We start from the raw sequence: 24,741 nt of genomic DNA on the forward strand, positions 1-24,741 counted from the left end.
GTTTCACTGTGTTAGCCATGATGGTCTCGAGCTCCTGAGCTAGTGATCCGCCCGCCTCGGCGTCCGAAGTGCTGGGATTACAAGCGTGAGCCACTGTGCCCGGCCTGTCCTGTTTTTTCTTAATGTTCTGAGGGAATGATTTTTTAAATATTTTTTTCCTAATTTAAATGCTTCCAACCAAGTTGGGAAGAAATTTTTAAGTATTAAATTGTTTAAATATTTCTTATTAACAAAATGATTTTTTTATTGTTTATGCTCTGAACAGATGGCACAAGGCAAAAATCATATGCAAAAGATATGCTAACATCTCTTCATTATTTGGATAACCGCTTTGTTCAGCCTCGTCTAGAGAGTTTAGTATCTAGAAGTCGTTGGAAAGAGCAATATAAGGTATACAGTTTGTTTTTGAATCTCTTCTTGGGGGTGGAGGCAGCAAACCTCTCAGGAGTTTAAAATCCAGACTGAATACTTTTAAAATATTGGCATTTCTTTGTTAAATAATCAGCTTATTATTTCTCACATCTTCTAAAAGCTATTATTGTTTTACTCATTTACATTAACTATATCTATCCAATAATTAAGTGGTTCCAAATGATGAATAACTTTAGAACATATCCAGGGCTTAGCCCATCTTTTAAAATGAGGAGATTGTCTCACAGGGTGTTGTTATGTCAGAAAAGAGAGTTCCATAGCCAAAGAAATTTGGGAACCAGTGGATTTAATGTAAGCTTGTTTCTTTACTGGAAGACTTTTCCCAAGTATTATATGTGAATTTATACTATAAATATTCAAAGGGGGATATGGAATACAATTTTCCCTAAATTCGTGTTTTACTCTATGAAGCTCTGTTTATGAAACACTTGTTTACCTCTTATGATACCATATTGTGGTGAGTTATACTGAATTTGGATATGATGTTGGAATAATAACTGTAAGATACCAAGAAGTATTAGCTGAAAATTGAGACACAGATGATTCAGTAAGATCTTAATTAGGATAAGCTGGGTTATGCTACAAAAGATAAAGAATATGACAAACAAAATAAACCAACAATAAAATCCCAATGGCTTAACCCCCCAACAAAGTTTATTTTCACTTATGTATCCAGTGTTAGTCATCAGGGGTGCTCTGCTGATGGTAGTCACTCAGAGAACTGAGCTGATAGAGGTCAATAAAGGTTTCATCTTAACTTGTGCTTCCATGGAGTACAGCAGAAGCAGGAAAGGAAGGTGATTGATTATTTATTCAGCCTGAATTTCAGCCTGTAAGTAATACATGTCATAAAGTGCCATGAAGTATGAAAAATATGAAAAGTTGACCACCAGAAAATGTAGTTTTCAATCATATAACATAAAAAGTAAATTGTCAGTATATTGGATACTTAATTACCATCCAGCTGGTAGAGGATATAAATGTGGTTTAGTAACCATGCTAATATGCTCATTGTTTGCAGTTCAAATGCTGTATTAAAACCTAATCTATGCTACCAATTAGAATAGTAGTATCTAGCACAGGCCTAGAACATAAGCAGAAATACTCAGCGACAAGTAACTTCATAGCTTAATAATGAAGCTTATTTGTGAATACCAAGTGTTTTCTTAGTTTGTTTACTCATTGATAACTGAGCTATTAAACTGTCCATATGAATACCGGACACATGGCAGTCCTAGTGCCAACTTTTTTTTCCCACAGGACTGCAGTAAGTTATCATAGGAGGATTGAATTATTTCTGGAATATTTTTGTGGAAAATATATAATTCATACAATGGAAAGTGAATGTGGTTTTTTTTCTCAAGTTTTAACTAGCCTACTTGAATTACTTTTCTTATATCATCCTACATTGTTGCTGCTTCTATTTTTAACTGATACCTCATTAACACTAATTAGAGATGAGAAATGGAAAAGAAGTAGCAACCACATAAGTGTAAGAGATATGAAACTAGTTTTTTCCTAGTCTGGTTTATTTTCATGCAATAGCCAAGATTATAAATTTTTTTATGTAAACGTATCTTGTAAAATACCTACTGTGTGCTCAATATTAAAGTAAGAAATGCTAGGGTGTTTTGCTCTTATATCTCTTTATATTGTGATTCCTAAGATGTTTTAATTTGATTAGATTATTTTTATTTTTATTTTTATTCTTTATCTTTTAAACGTTTTTTATATTTTTTGTTTTCAGGAGCGGGTGGAAAATTATTGTAATGTAAGTATTCGTTTGAAGAATCCTGAAAACTGTTCCTGCCAGGCTTGTGGACTGCATCGCTACTGTAAATATTCAGTGCATTTATCAGGAAAGTTGTATAACACCAGGACCATGAAAATAGATAATTTCATGTCCCACGATAAACAGGTATTTTCTTCCCTCTAATTTTAATTTTCAGTATTTAGAAATTTTTCGTTCATAAACTTGCACAGATAACCCTAAGTATCCTAAGGAGAATTTGACCCAAGTGGAAACATTTTTGGCATATAGTCCACCAAATTGGCAACCCACAAGTAAATAATGGAAGATAGCTGTTCATCTAATATGAGAGAATTCAAAAAACACTGTACTTCAACTAGACTCTGTTAGAAGTATGTCTGAGTCTAGAGCAATCACCACATAGTTAAGATGCTATTAATTCTGTATGAATAGAAAAAATTGAAGAGTAAGTGTTTTTTAGACAAGAGCATAGCAGTATAATGTGAAATGATAAAAAGCACAGATGCTGACAACTTCTATTTATTTTTTTCAATCTTTATAAGATTGCTGCATTTACAAATGTGAAAATTACATTTATAAATGCAAAAATACTGAGAGCTTTTTCTTGTGAGTCTACATATCCATGCAGGAGGTGTATGTTTAGAGAAGTAGAGACCCGAAGTTGGCTCTGAATCCTCTCAGTCAGTTATTAAGGTGGAAATATAATATTTATCTGAATTCTTCTATTAAACTGGGTAGTGATTTCTCAGTATTATTGAGCAGTAGTTGACCAGATCCCTCTGAGAGATCTGGGTTGCAAGAATGACTTAGAAGGTTTTTATGGGGATAATGAATTCAGAATTGGTCGGTAATGTTTTGTTTGATATGTCACTATAAAAATATAAATATATGTATATTTAATAGTCATATGCAGATTTCCCCATTGTTTAAAAACTGATCTATGACTTTTTATGACATAAGGTATTTGGAATCCTAGCAAAAGTGATTTCATACATTAGGGACCATGTTCTGTTATGTAGATCAAATACATTGCTGTACATTCATGGTCTTTGCTGTCTGTAGCTAATCCTGAAGAAGAAAGTAGAGTAAGAAAATCACTTCTAGAGCTCTGACATTCCTGTGAAGCAGTAAAGATTCTATATAAAATAGTTATTCAAATATTTAAAAAACAATAAACTGAAAGCATGAACTAAAAGCAAAGAACATCAATATTGCCAGTCACATAAGAGAAAACTATAAAAGTTAACAAATATATGGGAAAATGCTTATTCTGCATGTAAGGGTATATAATTAAAACTACCTTAAGATGCCAGTTGATAACTCTTAAAGTGGCAAAGTATTTTCAAATCAAATGATGAAATGCAATGCTATCAAGGTTGCATTGAAACTGGTAAGTTCATGGAAAGTAAGATTCCTAGAGGAAAAAAGGGGTAATATATATCTTTTAAAAATATTAGATTTTTAGAGCTAGAGTCACAAAGCTATATACATACTCAGTGTCTATAAGTTTATCTTTTGCAAAGCAGTTCAGTAAAAAGCAAATGGTATAATCATGAAGTTGATAAATAATGCTAGTTTGAAAGTATAATAGTAATTAGTATTTGCACTGTCTTGGCATCTGATAAAAATGTGTGTATACGTATATAACTATGTAAACGTTAAGTTAGTTATTGTGTATGTTGAGTGTGATTAATTGTTTTTAAATGAAATTGTTTTTTCAGTAATTTTTTCTTTAACGTGAAGAATGACTTAAAATTTATTTTATATCCTACTTCAATACAACGTAAATGCATATATGGAAAGAAAGGGAGGGAGGGAGGGAGGGAAAATAAACCTAGTTATGATCCAGAGCATTAAAGAGATTGTTCCTAACCCCACACCTTTTCAAGTTATTTTGAAAACTAATTCTTTATTTTGTGTTGCTGCTTGTAGTTACATAAAATTGAGACTCTTTAGGATTAACTAGGGTTCTTTTTGAGGGTGCAAATAATACTTTTAAGGAATTCACTTAACATCAAATTTGTTTCATAAGAAAACTTTTCTCCTTACTTCAGCTTCTTTGAAAGAAAGGATGTCTTGATGGAAAGTGGAATTAGTGAGGGAAGAGTAATTTTGGTAACAGCAGTATTGATAGGGTACTGAGATGAGAGGCCTTGAACCACCGGATTTTGATAAAGTTTAAGGACACAGATGAGAAGGAAATTACCTGGATGAAAGAGAGTTGTGAAATCTGAAAGGTAGTTTGAGAGAACTAAAAACCATCTTGGATTTATATTTAGTTTTGCCCAGAGTCTATCCAGACTCATTAAGATGCTTAGGATTAGGTGAGAAGAAGCAAGAATTTTTGAGGCAAATGGCATCGTATAATATGTCCGTGCAAAAAACAACCAACCAACCAAACAAGGGCAAATAGAACCCTTTGGATTGGTATTGTACTATCTGTTTCTGAAGACCCTGAAACAGAAAACAAACTTTTCCCCAGACTTACTGTTTCCTTGAGAATCTTTTTTCTTTATTCTTCATACTTTAACTTCCATAAGGAGCTGGCTCCTCTGCATATAAATAAGAGCTTAGAGAAATACTTCAAAAAGCTACCTACAGTTAGCTGAATATTACCAAGTCTGCATAGTGCATGTTACATTATATTTCCTTGCCTCAGTTTGTTATCCAGATTTAATTTACACTCTATACGATATAGCTGTTAAATTAGAAATGAGATTCTTTCTTTGGCTTTAGGAAAATTCAGTGATAATTTTTAGCTCCATTTCCAATTTTTTTTTTTTTTTTTTTTTTTTTTTGAGACGGAGTCTCGCTCTGTCACCCAGGCTGGAGTGCAGTGGCCGGATCTCTGCTCACTGCAAGCTCCGCCTCCCGGGTTTACGCCATTCTCCTGGCTCAGCCTCCCGAGTAGCTGGGACTACAGGCGCTCGCCACCTCGCCCGGCTAGTTTTTTGTACTTTTTAGTAGAGACGGGGTTTCACCGTGTTAGCCAGGATGGTCTCGATCTCCTGACCTTGTGATCCACCCGTCTCGGCCTCCCAAAGTGCTAGGATTACAGGCTTGAGCCACCGCGCCCGGCCTCCATTTCCAATTTTTACATATGTACGATCAGTTGGTTCATACTGATAACTGAACTGACTCAGTCTCATATTTATCAGTTCATATAACCGTGCTTAACCCTGCATAGTGGACCAGTCATCATTTATATGTCATCTTCCTCATCTGCTTTGTGAACACTCACCACAGCACTTATTTTTCTATCTGTGGTATTTTTTATACTAATTTTCTTGTTAGAATAGTTTCCTTAATGTACGGAAATTGAACTAGATAATTATAGTTGTTCTAAATATATTTCTCTGGACATTTAAGGAAATTATTCTAACATCATAGATTAATGTTACCTGTTTTAGTACTTTATACAAATTGATTCCTACAGTGTAAGCTGTATTATACTGTATACTTCAATTCATATAGTAAAGAAATACAATGGGCTGTAACAATATACTAAAAACAGGAATGGGTGAGGGGTTAAGTTCACTTGGAGTATTACACCTATCCTTTGCATCTACTGTATTCTGTGAAACTTTACAGCAGTGGTGCCCTTCCATATAGGTTCTTTCTTATAAAATGTGATCATGTTTTGGGAAAAAATAATACAAGAACATTTTAAGGTAATTTTTGATTTATAGATCTATATGATGATAAGTAGATGCCAAGAGGGGTAGGAATTAGAAGTGGAAAGAAGTAAACCATGATGTTAAATATTTTTAAAGGATACTTGTTTTTCATACAGGAAAAAAAAGTAAGATTTTTAAACACCTCTCCTTCCCTCTCATTTCAACTTAAAAATGCTATACAGATAAATTCCTCTTGTTTTGTGGAAATACAGAATACATGTGATAGAAATACAAATCACTTTATCATATGCCTATACATCATATAGAATAGCTGTAGCTGAGTTCTCCCACACAGTCTACTTTGATGGCAGAAATGGAGACACACAGGGTACCCTTATAGTCACTGCAACTTTTGTGTTGTCTTTTTACACAAAGTTGGAAGTATTAGCAACTGAATTGCTGAAATGTCATTACTGCCAGGACTGCTTTGATGATAAGGTTGAATTGGAAAAGTTAATTTTAATAAGCAAGCCATGTACAGTAATAACTGTTTACTTCTAATGATCTGAAAAGCAGGAAGGTTTTTACGGAGCCATGAACAGAAATCTGAACATGATTTTCTTAAACTTTTGGAGATTTAAAGAGGGTTGTAAAATGTCCAAAATTCAATTTTCCACAAGAAAACTCATTAAACCGGATTGTTGCCAATCGTTGTGATATAACTTCTGTTCATTTTTGGAAACATACTCCTGTTTTATCTATCATCACTTGTATGTTTCCTTGAAGTGTGGCTTCAGGAAACAAGTGTATTTTTCTGTCAGAACACAAGTTACACAGATAAATATTAAAACTATACCACTTGTACTCATGAAAGCATAACCCATTAGTGAACTTAGGTACAGACACAAATACATAAGTCAGCAAGAAGTTTACTCTTTCCTTAGGTTACTCCATGAGAGTAAGATTGACCACATCATCATGTTTGGAGCCCTTTCTGATGCATTTTCTACAGTGGGTAAAATAATGTAGGTAAAAATATATTGACCAGGCGTGGTGGCTCACGCCTATAATGCCAACACTTCGGGAGGCCGAGGCAGGCAGATCATGAGGTCAGGAGTTCGAGACCATGGCCAACATAGTGAAACCCCATCTCTATTAAAAATACAAAAAAAATTAGCTGGGTATGGTAATAGGTGCCTGTAATCCCAGCTACTCAGGAGGCTGAGGCAGGGAAACTGGAATGCGGAGGTTGCAGTGAGCCAAGCTTGCGCCACTGCACTCCAGCCTGGGTGAAAGAGCAAAACTCCATCTTGGGGGGAAAAAAAATATATATATATATAAAACATATATATGCTATATATTATATATTATTACATATACTTTATATATAAAAAATATATTTTGGTCACTGCACTGACCAAATTATTTATATATAATATATAATACATTATGTTTTATATATATTATATTTTATATATAATATATTTTATATATAATATATTTTATGTATGTTATATATTATATATAACATGTATTTTATATATTATATACTTTCCTCCCGAGATGGAGTTTTGCTCTTTATATATATTTTTATATATACACATATATAAATAATTTGGTCAGTGCAGTAAGACTGTCTTCCTATTTTAGCTATAGGTTTGCATAACAAACTTGAAACATTCAAAACATTCTGAAAGAGAAAGGTTCTGGTGGTTTGATTTCATAAAAAAGAGTTTTAATCATAGAATTATAGAAGGCCATATAAACGTAGGAATTAAAATTCTCATAGCTGGCTGACAGCAAAATATTAATGTCTTATTCATATATAACACCTTAAGTAAAGCAACCAGTATGCCTAAACACAGTTATATTTTTACTTTACATCATTTTTTGGGGCGGGGGAGAAGAAAAGTAGTAAAACAATGCCAATACTTAATTTTGGTGTAAGAGTTTGTTTCAGTTTTACATGTTGCTTATACCTAGAAAATTATTATAATCCGGGCATTTTTAACTTCGTAAATATGGACTTATAATACTTTTCATGCCTTTTTGTTGTTTTTTTTTTTTTTTTACTTTGCCCATCCTTCTGCCTTACATTAAAGCCATTTCTCTTTTTTTCCCAAACTTGGAAAACTCTTGTGTTTTTAAGATTTAGTTCAAGCTTGATCTGCTTGGGGACTTTTCTCCTCTCTGGATTGGGCGAAGTGCCCTTCCTCGCTAGCATTTTGATAGCATCTTGGACATAGCATTTTTCCTGTTGTTTTGTAACATTTGTCTTTCTCTCAAAACTGTAATGTCCCTAATACAGGTAATAAATATTTTATTTATATATCTCTAGTGCCTAGCCCAATATTTGAAACCTCTCAGGTGCTCAGTGTTTGACTAGTGGTATAAGTAAGAGAAGGTAAAGCAATAATTGTGTAAACATTTAAAGTTAACAATGCATTTTGATTCTACTACTAAAGAAAATTCAAAATCAAGAAAGGATATATATTCATTACCATATTATTCACTTCATTTGTCAGATAATAATCTTTATTTCTTGATTTAGGTGTTCACTGTTGGCAGAATTTGTGCCGACCGTACCAGAATTTATCATAAACTGAAACATTTTAAATTCAAACTATACCAGGAATGTTGCTCTATTGCAAAGACAGAAGTTAAAGATGAACAAGTTAAAGAAACAGTGGAAAGAATTTTCAAGCAGTCAAAAGAAAGAGGCTGGATTGAGAAGGTAAGATGAATATATGACAATCTCATCATGTAGATTCTGAAGCCTAATTGTGATCAGCAAAAGGAAACAAATTATTAGAAGATAGTGACATTTAAGGTAATCTCTTTCTTCTCTCCTTTGTATTTTCTCTTCTTCCACTCATTCCTTTCATGCTTATCATTGTCCTTCTGAATAGATGTCCTGATGTTCTAAGGATTCACTTGGCCCATCAGATAAATTTTAATAAGCATTAATACTGTCCTTTATTGAAGGACCTCTGTCCTTTCGCTTTTATGTATGTATTGCTTACATATATATTAAGTCCCCTGATTTATTTTTTTTGACAGAGTATAGGACTCACCTCTGCTTGTCTGCTTCCTATTCTTTAGAACAGTTCTTGTGACCTGAGAGTGAAGAAGCACCTGGTGCCAGTCTGAGGAAAGGATCTCGACTGCCATTTCTAATACCACCCACATCCTCTTCTTGAGGACATGGGACTGAGCAGTGAGCACTAACTGAAGGCCGAGGGGAATGTAGAGGTTTCAGGCCATGGCACTGATTTTGATTCCCCCATATCCTATTGATCACTAAATTTGATATAAGGAGTAAAGTGGGGGTTTTGAAGAGTGCACTGGATTCCCGAAGATCTGCTGGCAGCTCATAAGCTCTGGTCTGCTCACAGAGCTTTTAGGATTGTTTATGGTATATGGAAAGAATGCTAATACAATTGCAGTCTTCTAAAACAAGTCTAGTTACATGAATGTATAAGAGAACAAATAGTAGATTTTCAGGCAACTCTTATCAACATTTAATCTTTAAAAGAAAAGAAAAAAGCCTGACTTGAGATCCATTGCCTGGATTATATCATAGGGAAATTTGTAAAAGAGGAGTATAAAAAATAAGGCAAGAGAGCTTAGGCAGAGGGAAAGAAACTTTTTTAGCACATGTCATGTTTAGTGGAGGTCTCCCAGTCTAGAGAATGACATTATTACTGGTTTCCCTTTGACAATTATTCTCCCACCACAAACCACCACCCAGTGATCTTGCCTGCCTCCCACATCTTGATCCTTAAGTCTTCTTTCTCTCATTTTACTCTCTTCAGCTTTTTGCCATTTACTTTGCTTCTACTTCTCCTACTCCAAATGTTTCTCTCCCTTTATCCATACTTTTTCATTTGCCTTAGCAGAGAGCAATCACTTACTCAGTAACTTTCCGTCTTCATTTTCCTAGACGACATCAAATTCTTAAATGCTTTTATTGATGCCTTTAAGTGTTGCCAATCCTCTAGTGGAATTGCAAAACCTATTGGGATAGCACAGTTATAAAGAATTGGATACTAGGTACAGAAAAATCACTGTGCATATACTGTATATGTTATATAATAGTATCATATGTGGGGAAGAACATTAAACTTCTTGAAGAAAAAAGCATTTCCAAATCATGTATCCTAGAAAAAGCTTAACAAGGTTTAGGACACCAGAAGGACCTGGAATTTTAAAAAACATTATTCTTTATGCATAATATAACACTTGGCTTTCTTTTCTTAGGAAAAGAAAGGAGCTTAGGCTTTCTTTTCAAGAAAACCAAGTGTCATGTTACACATAAAGAATAACATTTAGCATTGAAATAATATTGAATAACATTAGGCATTGAAATAATATTTCAAGATTGTGCATGTCTAGGACAATATGCACATTTTTTCCACATGAAAATACCAAAGACCTTCATTTTATTTGAGATTTCTCCACTTAAAAAATTTTTTCCTAGGTTTTCTCAAAAGATTTCCTAGAAACCATGGAAGTGTATAGCCAATATAAACCCATTTGCAGCTTTTTGTGCTGTGATGAAATTTCAAAATTTGTCAAGTGCTCTGACATTTCCCATCCTCACTCTGTCTGTCCCTCTCACTGCGCGCCTTTGAGTGATAGCACTGCATGTGCTTTGTGATGTGTGCTGCCTTTAGCTACAGTCTGGTAGTCACAGTTATTCTAACCCTTTAGAATGCCTGGGGCTCAGTGTTACTTGAATGCCATCTCCATGGCACTTTCTGCTCATATTTCCCAATTATGTCAACCCCTTTTTTTGCCTTACATGTACTATTTGTTCCTGTCTTTCTGCCTCCAGCTTGTATTCCACACCTTACTTTTTCCCTTACCTGCTTCTTCAGCCATTTTACTTTAATTATCTCAGGATGTCTCAGCATGTCTTCCCAAAGACATGCCAACTAGACTGACTCCATTCTTTTTGTTCTTCCTTCTAAAGGTTGAACTAGGGTGATCTGTTTTTAATGTAATGATACTAAAGGGGTGTAGGAGCAACTTGAGTTTAAGAAAAGGACAAATAATAGGAAAATTATAATAAAATGAAAATATTTGATAAACATAGTTATGTCTTATTCTAAAGAAGAGTTCAATAACATACTCTAATATGGTACTGGCAAAATTCCAATGAATATTTGTTCATTAAGAAGAAAGTGTATATGATGATGGGATTTCCTGGAAAGTTGAAGATAGGATTGTTGGGATTGGCTGGTGGATGCATGAACACCAGGTAGTAAAGAAAGCATGTCAATAGAAGTATCAAGGGCCTATTCCTACTGTAAATACTGTATGTAAAACTGTTACAAGTGACAGTTGTATGTAAAGTAAATTTTAAATGTATTGATAAATATTGTCATATACATAATAATTTAAAATTGTAATTAGATATCCCTTGCCTTCTTTAAAGGCTTCTCATTTCTTCTCTTTCCTTCCTTTTTAACTTTTTCCCTTGCCCTTTTTTTCCCCACCCCTTAAACTGATGTTTCTCAAAACATGGCTCTAAACTACGTATGTCAGAATCACCTAGAAGTTTTTGAAAAATTTATAATCCCCTAGCCTCATCCCAGATATATTGAATGACAATCCTTGTGAATGTTAAACATCCAGTATTTTTAGCATTGGTGATTCTTAAGTAAATAAAAGTTTGAGAATCACTGCTAAAAAGTACCTGTGAACACTGAATTCTGTCCTCATTCTTTCAAAGTTTCCTTGGCAAATCAATTCCCTTCTGAGTTCTAGTTGCTACTTCTGAGTAGAAGATTCCAAACTCTTCTTATATTCTGACCTCTTTCCCACACTTCATTTCCACAGTTCCAACTGTTTTCGTCAGTAGGTTCATCAGGTGTTGTAAGAGAGTAGTCTCTTCACTATTAAAATAAGTAGTCTTCAGTATTAAAACCCTCCAAATTTTTAGTAAAGAATTATGAGAGCAGCATCTTTAGGTGGAGAGGATGGCAGAGTAATACTAACTGCAATGTCTGTGAGTTTCACTTTCCTTTTCAAGTTTTTATTTATTTTTTTCTTGCCACAGCTGCGTCCTAGTCACACCATTTAAATCTCAGAAACAGCATATACTATACTATACTGCTTAGAAGTATAGGCTTAAGTATTTACTTTGCCTTACTAGCAGTAGAATTTGGGAGCAAACTATTTTATTTCTCTAAGCCTAAGTTTTCTCATCTGTAAAGTAGGAACTAAAGCAGTAATAATAATTAGGGTTTTGATTGTGGAGATTAGATGTGTAACACATTTTAAGCATTTAGTATAGGACCTAGCAATTAGTAAGTGATAGATTAATCTTAGCTGTTACTTGCAATGAAAGCAAGGAAAGGGTTTCCTTCCTCCAATCTTAGTATAGCTCAGATAGATTTTAATTGTCCTAGGTGTGTGTGGTGGTACACAGCTGTAGTCGCAGCTACTTGGGAGGCTGAGGTGGTAGAATCGCCTGAACCCAGGAGTTCAAGGCCAGCCTGAGCAAGATAGTGAGGCCCTGCCTCTTAAAATATTTGTTTTTTAATTTTTCATTTTCCAAAAGTAATGTAATAAATAATAAAGAGGATATGAAGAAAGGTAATATGAAAAGCATAAAAACAGTCAAACTTTTAAAGTATAGGTTTCTAATCCTAGAGTACTTTACTTGTATCTAATAAAACCTACCTAAGTGCTAGGTTGAAGAAAATTCCTAACTAGTCCCTAAGATATTTCCCCTTCTGTTAATGTGCTTCCATCTTTCCTTAGAAGGAGATCCATTGAGATATCATAGGGTTGTAAAAAAGAGTTTCATGGCCTTCAATGTCTAGAATGAAAATGCACTTCTCACATTCCCTTCTGTAGGTCCCTATCACCACAAAAGTCAGGGTCACCAGGATCCGCTCTCATTTCACTGAAGATAGAAACAGAGTTCATAAACAGAGTCAAGAAACTAGTATGTCATTAATCCCCTCACTGAAGTAAATACTTTGAGCTCTGTATGTCTGAAACTGAAATCATGTATCTCCTTCCCTCCCACAAACAGCCTGCAAAACAACTCTGCCATTATTCTACTCTGTCAACTTTGAAATCTCTAAATCATTCTTGACTCCTCTCTTAACTTGTTCTACTTTGTTCTTAACTCTTCATCTTCATTGCTATCACTCAAATTTGAGCCCTCATGACCTAAATTGTTGTCACACACCCATAACTAGTTGCTGAACTATTCTAGAATGAATATTTTACCAATTTTCTTAAAATACACCTTAGATCAGTTCAGTCCCCCACTCCAAAACCTTTAGCAACTTTCCATTTCCTGTCAAATGATTGTTCAATTATTTAACCAGTGTTTTATAATTTTTATTCTCTGAACTCAGTCTCTTTGGTTCAGTCGTAGCTCTCTCTGTTTTCCTAAAAATACCTAGGTTGTAGTCACATCCCATGTTTTCTTGTCGTGTCACTTGGATGGACTATTGTCTCTTACTGAAGACTCTTGCCACCAACTCTTTGCCTACCAAATCTCTTTTTCCAGGACAATTTAAATGCCACTCTTTGCTGCTTACCTCAACTAACCATGACCTCTCTTCTCAACTCTCATGACAGTGTCTGTACCTTTTTTGGCACTTACTACTGATTATTATTGGTGTATTACTACTGAACTCTATTCTCCTTAGGGGCAGGGAAAGTATTTTTTTTTAAATATTGTACCCAGACAGTCATTAGCAGAGCCTTTGATATGTATGTTCAACAAACTTTTTATTAAGTAATTGAGGTCACTACATTTCTACTCTAAGCATAATAATAGAAAAATTATGGCCGGGCGCGGTGGCTCAAGCCTGTAATCCCAGCACTTTGGGAGGCCGAGACGGGCGGATCACGAGGTCAGGAGATCGAGACCATCCTGGCTAACACGGTGAAACCCCGTCTCTACTAAAAAATACAAAAAAACTAGCTGGGCAAGGTGGTGGGCGCCTGTAGTCCTGGCTACTCGGGAGGCTGAGGCAGGAGAATGGCGTAAACCCAGGAGACCGAGCTTGCAGTGAGCTGAGATCCGGCCACTGCACTCCAGCCTGGGCGACAGAGCGAGACTCTGTCTCAAAAAAAAAAAAAAGAAAAAAAAGAAAAATTATAATTTAAAGCACAGTTACAAAATTAATAATATTCACTTTGATCTCTTTCTAGTGCTTTCTGTGAGTTAGAAATGCTTATTTGAAATTAAGTTCCTGTTTATCATAAAAAGATTTTTGTTCATGATTACCGTGAAATGAACTTATCTTAATTGTGTCTGTAGTTTGCAAAGGCCCAGTTTATCTTCATTGCTTTGAGTAAAATAACTAGCTTTTCTATTGTATATGCAGAAATATGGTCAACTTGAAGAATATCTCAATTCTGCGGATTACTTTCAAGGAGAGAAGTTTGACTGAATTGTAACACATTTCCATCAGAGAAGATTTTTTAAATTCCTGTAAATGTGAAGATCATGATTCTTGTTTTTCTGTATCATGTGACATATTTATACATTTTATCTATATCTTCGTGGAAAAATATTTTGTTTAAAACATAATTATCTTAATTCCTGTGAAATGGCACTCTACACTCTAAACTTTTATCTGATGTACATAAAAGAATTATCTTAATTTTTAAGTCTGTAAATATATTTTAAAGTTACATAATAATGGCTTTATAATAGATGACTGTCAAGTGAATGAGCTGTTCATATCCTGTCAGTTCAGTCAAAATATGTTGTATTTTAAAAATGTATTTAGACTAATATTTACATGTAGTTTTACTGAATTCCTGTCCTTTTACAGTATTAAATGATTTTCACTGATATATTTTTTACTGCTATCATCTGAATCAGTGGACCATGGAAGAAACCTCAATATATCATTCAGTTCAATCCCCTTGCTTCAGAATCAGATCATAGCATATCTATTCGAAGTAGAGGAATGCTTTTTTCCTTTTCTTGAAAGTTTCTCTTTCAAATAGATTTCAGGCCTCCAGAGTCTTTCAACCCTCACATTCAGGAATAATTTTATATACATTTTCATGCTTTGTAATGTTCTTACTTTTTTATTCAATTTTGTCTATATGTGGATGATTAAGATGTATTTTATTTATTTTTATCCATAGCTTTTTCCATATAAGTATATATCTTAGGGTCAGAACTGCTAAAAGAGACAAACTCAGCCAGAAGCACTTGGAAAGCATATTTTGGTATCTGCATTGCTTTGCACATCTAAATTTTCCCATAAAGTAATAAAGTAAAATGGTTGCAGAGTGAACAAATGAACCCTGTCTGTTCTGTATTTTTAATTCTTAAAAGTGATGTTCTAGTAGGATCTATTCTACTGTGGAACTTTAGATACTTTTTTCTTAATGGAAGTATTGGTTGAACTTGGATTCATCTATTATGTGACTCATAGCATGGACCGTAATGTACGTATCCATAAAAAGCTACGTTAAGCTCATATATGGAAATTAGTTAATATTTTCTACAATTCATTTCCTGAAATTATCCATATTATTATTGTAAACAAATGGGGTGGAAAGAACTCACAATGTGGTGAAAGTACTGATGCTGATGTTTAATGTTTAATGAGGAGTGCATACCTCTTTCAAACATTGTGAAATGGAAATTTCACATATCTGGTTTTTTTTTTTTTTTTTTTGAGATGGAGTTTCACCCAGGCTGGCGTGCAATGGCATGATCTCTACTCACTGCAACCTGTGCCTCCTGGGTTCAAGTGATTCTCCCACCTCAGCCTCCTGAGTAGCTGGGATTACAGGCATGCATCACTACACCTGGCTAATTTTGTATTTTTTAGTAGAGATGGGGTTTCATCATGTTGTCCAGGCTGGTCTTGAACTCCTGACTTCAGGTGATCCACCCACCTCAGCTTCTCAGAGTGATGTGATTACAGGCATGAGCCACCGTGCCTGCCCTACATCCCTACATATCTGTATTCTTATTCATATTTCCCTGGCATATGAGAAAATAATTCTTAACTAAATTCCAGGGAGTAAAAATAAAGCCGTTATTGAAAGGTGAAGATGAAGGGACAGTGTCCCCTAAAATAAGCAAGGCAGAGTTAGAAGTGATAGTCAAGGAGGAATGGTAAAAGATCACAAATGATTTATAAAAAGGAAGGCCAGAAGAAATGAAAAAAAAATGATCTCTAAAGTATCTCCAATTACCTAGAAGCATAAATTATCATATGGAACATTACAAACAAGCTTGAGATGACTGAAGAGTAATCTTAAAATACATCTCTTACTTTTAACAGCATGCAGTTAATTTGTAAATTAAGGTACTAATAATTCCAAGGACTTATCTGGATCAACTGTCTTGCTGGCTTGAAGCACTTTTCCTATTGGAACAGCTCCCTGTTGATCATAAAATGCTTATAGGTAGTTTGTCTGATGTCTAAGGTCACTGCAACCAAGCATGCTACTTTGTAGGAATCTGGAAAATACAAGAGGCTTTTAGGTTGTGGTAACATCAAAAGAAAGGCAAATAGGCTGTTAGGAAGTGAGAATTAACATGTATTAGGGGGTAAAAAGCAAGTAGTTCATAAGAAAATGGAAATGTTGAAAAATAGAATTAACCTTTACAGATATTAGGACATATTATTTTATCATTATCATCATCATCACCATCAATATCATTGATTCAATAACAACACAAAAACAGTTTTTTGTTTTTGTTTTTGTTTTTTTGTGACGTAGCCTCACTCTGCCGCTAGGCTGGAATGCAGTGGCGCGATCTCACTGCAACCTCCACCTCCCGCGGTTAACTGATTCCCCTGCTTCAGCGTCCCGAGTAGCTGGGACTACAGGCGTGCACCACCACGCCCAGCTAATTACAAAAACAGTTTTTAAGCTCACTTATTTCACATACCATTTCACATGACTATAAACTTTTTAGATTTGGCCATTTATTACTACAGCGTTAGGTGCTTTAGTTTTAGGTAGCTATTGATAGCAGAGATGATGAGGAAGACAGAAATGGACAAGTGAAAGGGAAGAAATTCTAGAAAAAAATCACAGAGCTATACAGAAGCTTTAGGGTTATGAAGACAGGGAACAAAACCATAAGACCAGAAAACACAAGGGAAAAGAAATGTCTATTGTACAGGCGGTTGGATGCAATTGGCCGTATTTCCTGACTTCTCTGCTCATACTCAGATGAGTAGATCTACATAGTACTCATTCCTAGGAGGTATTACAGGGCTTACTTATACTCCAGAGTGTTCACTGAGGGATAATTAAACTGCAGTCTTTGAGCAGCTTTGAGTTACTTTGAAGATAGTTTGGCTCCCCCATAACTCCTTTCATACTTGCTATTGAGGCAGCCAGACTAGTGATTAAGGTTGAAGTCAGTCTTTCTTCTTCAACTTTTATTTTAACTTCCGGGGTACATGTGTAGGATGTGTAGGTTTGTTACATAGGTAAACGTGTGCCATGGTGGTTTGCTGCACAGATCATCTCATCACCTAGGTTTTAAGCCCAGCATCCATTAGCTATTCTTCCTAATGCCCCCCATTCCCCAACCCAACCACCAACAGGCTCCAGTGTGTGTTGTTCCCCACCATGTGTCCATATGTTCTCATCATTCAGCTCCCACTTATAAGTGAGATGGTGTGATGTTTGGTTTTCTATTCCTGCATTAGTTTGCTGAGGGAAATGGCTTCCAACTCCATCCATGTCCCTGAAAAGGCCATGATCTCATTTCTTTTTATGGCTGCATAGTATTCCCTGGTGTATGTGTACCACATTTTCTTTATCCAGTCTATCATTGATGGACATTTAGGTTGATTCCATGTCTTTGCTATTGGGAATAGTGCTGCAGTGAACATACATGTGCACATCTCTTTATAACAGAATGATTTCTATTCCTTTGGGTATATACCCAGTTATGGGATTGCTGGGTCAAATGGTATTTCTGCCTCTAGGTCTTTGAGGAGTCACCATACTGTCTTCCACAATGATTGAACTAATTTACACCAAAAATTAAAAAAGCATTCCTTTTTTCTCCACAACCTCACCAGCATCTGTCATTTTTGTTTTGGGGTTTTTTGTTTGTTTGTTTGTTGCTTTTACGTAATAGCCATTCTGATTGGCATGAGATAGTATCTCATTGTGGTCTGGATTTGCATTTCTCTAATGATCAGCGATGTTGGGTTTTTTTGTATGTTTGTTGGCTGCATAAATGTCTTCTTTTGAGGAGTGTCTGTTCATGTCCTTTGCCCACTTTTTAATGGGGTTGTTTGTTTTATTCTTATAAATTTGTTTATGTTCCTTGTAGACTCTGGTTATTAGACCTTTGTCAGATGGATAGAGTGCAAAAATTTTCTCCCATTCTGTAGGTCGTCTGCTTACTCTGATGACAGTTTATTTTGCTATGCAAAAGCTCTTTAGTTAATTAGATCCCATTTTTCAAGTTTTGCTTTTTTGCAATTGCTTTTGGTGTTTTCATCATGAACTCTTTGCCCGTGCCTATGTCCTGAATAGTATTGCCTAGATTTTCTTCTAGGGTTTTTATAGTTTGGGATTTTACATTTAAGTCTTTAATCCATCTAGAGTTCACCACTCCTGTTCAATATAGTATTGGAAGTTCTGGCCAGGGCAATCAGACAAGAGAAAGAAATAAAGAGTATTCAAATAGGAAGAAAGGAAGTCAAATTATCTTTGTTTGCAGATGACATGATTCTATGTCTAGAAAACCCCACTGTCTCAGCCCCAAATCTTCTTAAGCTGATAAGCAACTTAAGCAAAGTCTCAGAATACAAAATAAAAGTGCAAAGATTGCTGGCATTCCTATACACCAACAACAGGCAAGCAGAGAGCCAAATCATGAATGAACTCCCATTCACAATTGCTACACAAAGAATAAAATACCTAGGAATATGGCTAACAAGGGAAGTGAAAGACCTCTTCAAGGAGAACTACAAACTACTGCTCAAAGAAATCAGAGGACACAAATGGAATCCATGCTCATGGATAGAAAGAATCAATATCGTGAAAATGGCCATACTGCCCAAAGTAACTTATAGATTCAATGCTATTCCCATTAAACTACCATTAACATTCTTCACAGAATTAGAAAAAACTATTTTAAAATTCATATGGAACCAAAAAAGAGCCTGAATAGCCAACACAATCCTAAGCAAAAAAAAAAAAAAAAAAGGCTGGAGGCCTCATGCTACCCAACTTCAAACTATACTACAAGGCACAGTAACCAAAACAGCATGGTACTGGTAGAAGAACAGACACATAGATCAAACAGAATAGAGAACTCAGAAATACGACCACCCACCCACAACCCTCTGATCTTCCACAAACCTGACAAAAACACCCAAGTGAGGAAAGATTCCCTACTAAATAAATTATGCTGGGAGAATTGGCTAGCCATATGCAGAAAATTGAAACTGGACACCTTCCTTACACCATGAAATCAGTCTTGAATTAGAGTTCTCGTCTGTTACTTCCTAGTTATGTGAACCAGAGCAAGTACTTTAATTTTCATGAGGCTTAGTTTTTCTCATTTATAAATGGGCTTATAGTATCTTTCAGGATTGTTTGTGGATTAAGAGGGATAATATATGAGACGTGCTGTGGCTATAAAAGTAATTTTTTAATTGTAACTGATGAGAACAGAAATGAAAATGTTGATGATAATGTCAACTTAAAATTAAATGTCTATTTAAGGGTAAATGTGTACAAAAAAAGACCCTCCAAAGAAGTGTCCTACGCCACTGGAATATAATATGAATATTAAATTCCTGCTTCACAATTTAGGATATGTCCATGTCTAGCAAAGTAAAGTTTACATCATTTAGTAATAGCTGATTTGACTAAGGACTGCATGTTATTAATCAAATCCCATGTTACTGAAGGGCTACAGAGTGAATGGAATGGTTTCAGTTTAAATATTACATGTTTCTTTCATGCCGAATGTAAAATATTCATTATAGTATAAAGAAAATATTGTCTGATAAAGATAACTTTTTAAAACTAAACTTTTAAAAATAAAAGTTTTTTATTTTTGTCCTCTTTAATGACACCTCATGACAGTTCTCCATTCAAATTCTCCTTATCTAACAAATACATATTTCTGCTTTTCTCTTGAATAGTGAGGAACTTAGCCTTGGAAGGAACAGATAGAGATAGAAGTATGTTCCAATGAAGGCTGGGTGCAGTGGCTCACGCCTGTGATCCCAGCACTTTGGGAGGCCAGGGTGGGTGGATCACAAGGTCAGGAGATTGAGACCATCCTGGCTAACATAGTGAAACCCCCTCTCTACTAAAACTACAAAAAATTAGCCGGGCGTGGTGGCGCGCGCCTGTAATCCCAGCTTTTTGGGACGGTGAGGCAGGAGAATCACTTGAACCTGGGAGGTGGAGGTTGCAGTGAGTTCAGATCGCGCCACTGCACTCCAGCCTGGGTGACACAGCGAGACTAGGTCTTAAAAAAAACAAAAAACAAGAAAAAACTGACTGTATTTGTCCCTATTTTCAAGCTAACAGGATTGGTGAAAATAAAATGGACTAAAGTAGGCTAACCTATAGGGAACTAAATTGCAAATAAATCCAGTATTGAGATGTTTGCCTTGATTTTGCCGATTTCTCTCCATAGCTCAGTTTGAAACAGGACCATATTAATGAAATGCCAGAGTTTACTTAAATTATTGAAGGTGTATTATTTGAGACCTCAAATCTAAATGACTTCCAAATTAGGATACCCAGAATATTTTTCGTCCTAACTGTTGCAGTATTGTGCTCACCTTAATTTAATCTTCATAACTGAAAACAACAAGCACAATCCATAATAAGATTGGGCTTTTTTTTTTTGTTTTGAGACAGAGACTCGCACTGTCGCCCAGGTTGGAGTGCAGTGGCGTGATCTCAGCTCACTGCAACCTCTGCCTCCTGGGTTCAAGCAAGTCTCCCATCTCAGCCTCCCGAGTAGCTGGGATTACGGGCATATGACATCACGCCCAGCTCATTTTTGTAGTTTTAGTAGAGACAGGGTTTCACCATGTTGGCCAGGCTGGTCTTGAACTCTTGACCTCAGGTAATCCGCCTGCTTCAGCCTCCCAAAGTGCTGGGATTACAGGCGTGAGCCACCGTGCCTGGCCAAGATTGGATATTTTAAAGGTTGGATCACTTGAAAATGAGGGGACAATGATCTGTGTGAGATCTATTTGGTTTCTATTATTAAACTTCTTGAAACTCAGAGCCAGGTGCAGTAGTGGTGAGTACCTGTAGTTCCAGCTACTCAAGAGGCTCAAGTGGGAGGAACACTTGGGCCCAGGAGTTCAATTCCAGCCTGGGCAACATAACAAGACTCCATTTAAAAAAACAAACAAAAAAACTTTTTGAAACTCAGCTGCTACACATTGACTTTCCTCATTGTACATGTGCACCAGGTAGCTAAGGATACCTCAGGTCTTATATTTGGTTTTTCATAGGCAGTCATGCATTGTCAAATAAAAACCTTTTTTTTCTAGAACTGGTATCGCTAATGGTATCATTCTCATAAAATATTTTATTTATTCCAACTGATTTGCCTGTGATCACCCAGACTCACTTATCCAGAGACACACAAATGGGCAGGCAGGCAGACAAACGCTACACCTGCCTGCCCTTTAGGAGCTAACAATGTGATTACTTCTCCTCTCCACTCGCAATCCCTTCCGCCATCAACACACACATTCATATCTTCCTTATTCTATTAATGAACATTTCCTCGGTGCTCACATAGCTCGTGCTAGGTTGCTCAGTGGTGTCATTTACAATATATTGAAAAATGAAAATTATATCCTCAGGAGGGCGTAATGTAGGGCTGAAAGAGAAAACACATTCCTGGCCCGGAATTTCTTAAACATTTAGAGCTGGTGAAATGGTTGTGTAGAGGCTGGGGAATTTCCCCAGCCTTCCCCACTTAACGGAGTCTGAGGCTGAGCTGAGCGAGGGCAGCTGAGATGCGCAGGCCTTGGGATTTACCTCTTCAGCCACTGGGAGGCCCTCTGCGTTCCCCTTTCCCCGGTGCCTGGCTGCGATTACTCACTCGCGCAGTGGCACCAGCCTTCCACCAGGGAGCCTCGAACGAGCTCTCCCGCCCTCTCCCCGCCCCCCCCCCCCCATCTGCAGCTTGCTGGCTCTCTCTTTCTCCCTCTCTGTCTCACTCTCTCTCTTTCTCTCCCTCTCCTATCGGAGCACAATGAAAGCCTGTGTATCGCCGTGACTCCGGGCGGGAGCCAGTGTCAGCAAAGCGGCTAACAACAGACGAGAAAGAGAAAGGAAAATTCAAGCTACTTTTTTTTTTTTTTTTTTAAATCCATAAAGCGGAGCGAATACAGGCGATAGAACCACATTGCTTATTGCGAGTCCAGACCCTCAGATCCACTGGCCGGGGATGGAATGTACAAAAGTGGACAGAAAAGTGGCTGGACATGACTCGGTGCAATTTGCTGGAAGTTTGTAAGTTTGACCATCGTTTGTAAATTACTCTCGGAAGAGTTTGTCTCTCTTGATACTGTATTAGAATAGAGCCGGGGGTGAGGAATAGAAACGTAAGCGGGAAAGAAAAAAATGTGTTGAAGGATCTCTCTCAGTGGCTAGCGACTTAAGATTGCTTTTCATTTAAGGCTAGGAAACCTTAGAGGGAGTGAGGATTTTACTGGTGATTGGATTAGCTGAAGAAAAAAGCATGGTCCAAAAGTCCAATTACTGACATTGTTAACAGTTGAAAAGCTGTCTCCCTCTTTTGGGAGAAGACAACATCCTACAGTATCCCCAAAGAGGAGAAAACACCGGAGCGAAAGGAAAGGGAGGAAAAATTAAAAGCCAAAAGACATTCTCCCTTGATTTTTGCACATTTTGAACAGTGACTTAAACATCTTCTGAAGCAGCACTGTTTTGTTTTGTTTTGGTTTTTTATTTAACCTGAGGAAAAGTCAAGGCTGCCGGTTACATAGACATGGTAGAAATGTGTTTCTCTGCAGAAACATCCCCATAAAGAATTGTCGGAAACAACTAGGTGAGGGGGAGTCCTCTCTATTAATACCTCTCTCAATTCCTTTTGCTGTGTGTTTCTGTCTCTTGCTGGACAATCCCTGAATTCTTGATCTAACCCCCAGATCGTGTGTTTACGAAGTACCTAGTGGCTCTTATCAGCTTGGTGGGGGAAAAAAAATCCACCAACTCTGTCCAACTTCTCCAGAGCTGTCAAATGCAATTAGAGTAAGTTAATCAGGGTTTGTTTCCAACTTATCCTCCCCCCAATTGATTTCTATTCTTTCTCCCCACCCTCTTTTTACTAACTCCCCTCCCCCACACCTTCTCCACGGCTCCCCCACAACCTCTGAAGACCTCTATTCATGTGGCCCTGAACACTGAGCTCACATTGTCAAAAACAGACTTGCCTGCAATAGCCAGCAGTAGCCTCTTTCCACCTCACCATCCCAGAGGCAGCAATCATTGTGTCCAGTAAGATGGGGGACACAGCGCCCCCGCAGGCCCCCGCAGGAGGGCTAGGGGGGGCCTCTGGGGCGGGGCTCCTTGGAGGGGGCTCAGTCACCCCGAGAGTGCACAGTGCTATCGTGGAGCGCCTCCGGGCTCGGATCGCTGTCTGCCGCCAACACCACCTGAGCTGTGAAGGACGCTATGAACGAGGTAGGGCCGAGAGCTCAGACCGGGAAAGAGAGAGCACCTTGCAACTCCTGAGCCTTGTACAGCATGGCCAGGGGGCAAGGAAGGCTGGCAAACACACCAAGGCCACCGCCACTGCTGCCACCACTACAGCCCCTCCACCGCCCCCTGCTGCCCCTCCTGCGGCCTCCCAAGCAGCAGCAACAGCAGCCCCACCGCCCCCACCAGACTATCACCATCACCACCAGCAGCACCTGCTGAACAGTAGCAATAATGGTGGCAGTGGTGGGATAAACGGAGAGCAGCAGCCACCTGCTTCAACCCCAGGGGACCAGAGGAACTCAGCCCTGATTGCGGTAAGCACCTGGCTTTCTCATGGTTCTGGCTGTGGTCCTGTGGCCTTTTGTGAGGGTAGAGGTTGCTTTGGCCTAAGGTAGAGTGGATGGCAGTGAAGAAGGCCAAGATGTCACCTGACTACCTCAAAGGCCATTGGGTGTGTTGTTTGGGTGGTTTCATGCGCCTACTCATCATGTTCTGTTGGTGCTCACCCCTGAGATTTCCTTCACTTATAGGCTATTCCTTAACTGATAAGACGCCCAAGTTTTCCAGAGGCTCTCTGGGGTCCACAGCTTGTAAAAGAAGAGGCTACCAGCTGGCAAGATCTGAGCCACTGAGGAAGGTTCTATCTCATGGATCCTCCGGCTTTGGCCAGCCAACCCTGATTAGGCCTCCAAGCCATTTTGCAGCCCCAAAGCATTTATCAGCCCAGCTGACCTTTATCAAAGCCTTTTTCTCTTGCCCCATTTCCCCTCTCCCTTTTGAAGTGACCCCTTCTTCTTCACTTAAGAGAACATAAATGGCAAGCTGTAACAAAGAGCAAATTCCCCGAATGTCCCCTCAGTCAAAAACAAAATTTGCGGAAAATATCCCAAAGAGAAACTAGGGAGGCACTGTTTCTTAAGAGGCCTACTCTCTGATGCCCTCTAGACTCCCTCACCCCTGAGCGACATCTCGATTCTTTTCCCAAGCACTCCCGTCCAATCCAGTAACGCTCACTTCTAGCATTTGTTAAGTGGACAGGCACGAAGCAGCTATTTACACAGATCATCTTCCTAGGAAATACCTGTCTTCAGCCACTCCTGGTGACAGGATATCAAACCCAAAAGTTCTGATTAAGTTTCTGGCTGGAAGTTCTTCCCCAGAGGCGCAGACACACCCCATCCCAGAGGAGAATCCCTTGGATCATTGATTCTCAGTGCCAGT

General features: G+C 37.4%; 2 protein-coding genes across 9 annotated transcripts in view; both read left to right on the forward strand.

The window, feature by feature from the left end:
- The window catches only part of CCDC82 (coiled-coil domain containing 82), a 30,849-nt gene extending 15,734 nt beyond the window's left edge, over nucleotides 1-15,115 (forward strand). For all 6 annotated transcript variants that reach the window (XM_009187153.3, XM_021926464.2, XM_021926463.2 and 3 more), the window contains 4 exons: nucleotides 266-390; nucleotides 2,180-2,350; nucleotides 8,372-8,554; nucleotides 14,181-15,115. In XM_009187153.3, coding sequence (XP_009185417.2) covers nucleotides 266-390; nucleotides 2,180-2,350; nucleotides 8,372-8,554; nucleotides 14,181-14,246 — 545 coding nt within the window. In that variant the 3' untranslated portion in view covers nucleotides 14,247-15,115. The remainder of the gene's footprint in view (nucleotides 1-265; nucleotides 391-2,179; nucleotides 2,351-8,371; nucleotides 8,555-14,180) is intronic.
- A 6,783-nt stretch (nucleotides 15,116-21,898) lies between these two features.
- MAML2 (mastermind like transcriptional coactivator 2) overlaps nucleotides 21,899-24,741 on the forward strand; it is a 365,652-nt gene continuing 362,809 nt past the window's right edge. Inside the window, exons 1-2 of one of the 3 annotated variants that reach the window (XM_009187150.4) lie at nucleotides 21,949-22,308; nucleotides 23,198-23,834. In XM_009187150.4, coding sequence (XP_009185414.3) covers nucleotides 23,322-23,834 — 513 coding nt within the window. In that variant the 5' untranslated portion in view covers nucleotides 21,949-22,308; nucleotides 23,198-23,321. Of the gene's footprint in view, nucleotides 23,835-24,741 lie in introns of all 3 variants that reach the window. The other 2 variants (XM_003910581.5, XM_017948886.3) reach the window with 2 other exon arrangements.

This window comes from Papio anubis, chromosome 12 (genome assembly GCF_008728515.1).
Source record: "Papio anubis isolate 15944 chromosome 12, Panubis1.0, whole genome shotgun sequence".
In the NCBI taxonomy this organism is placed as follows: Eukaryota; Metazoa; Chordata; class Mammalia; order Primates; family Cercopithecidae; genus Papio; species Papio anubis.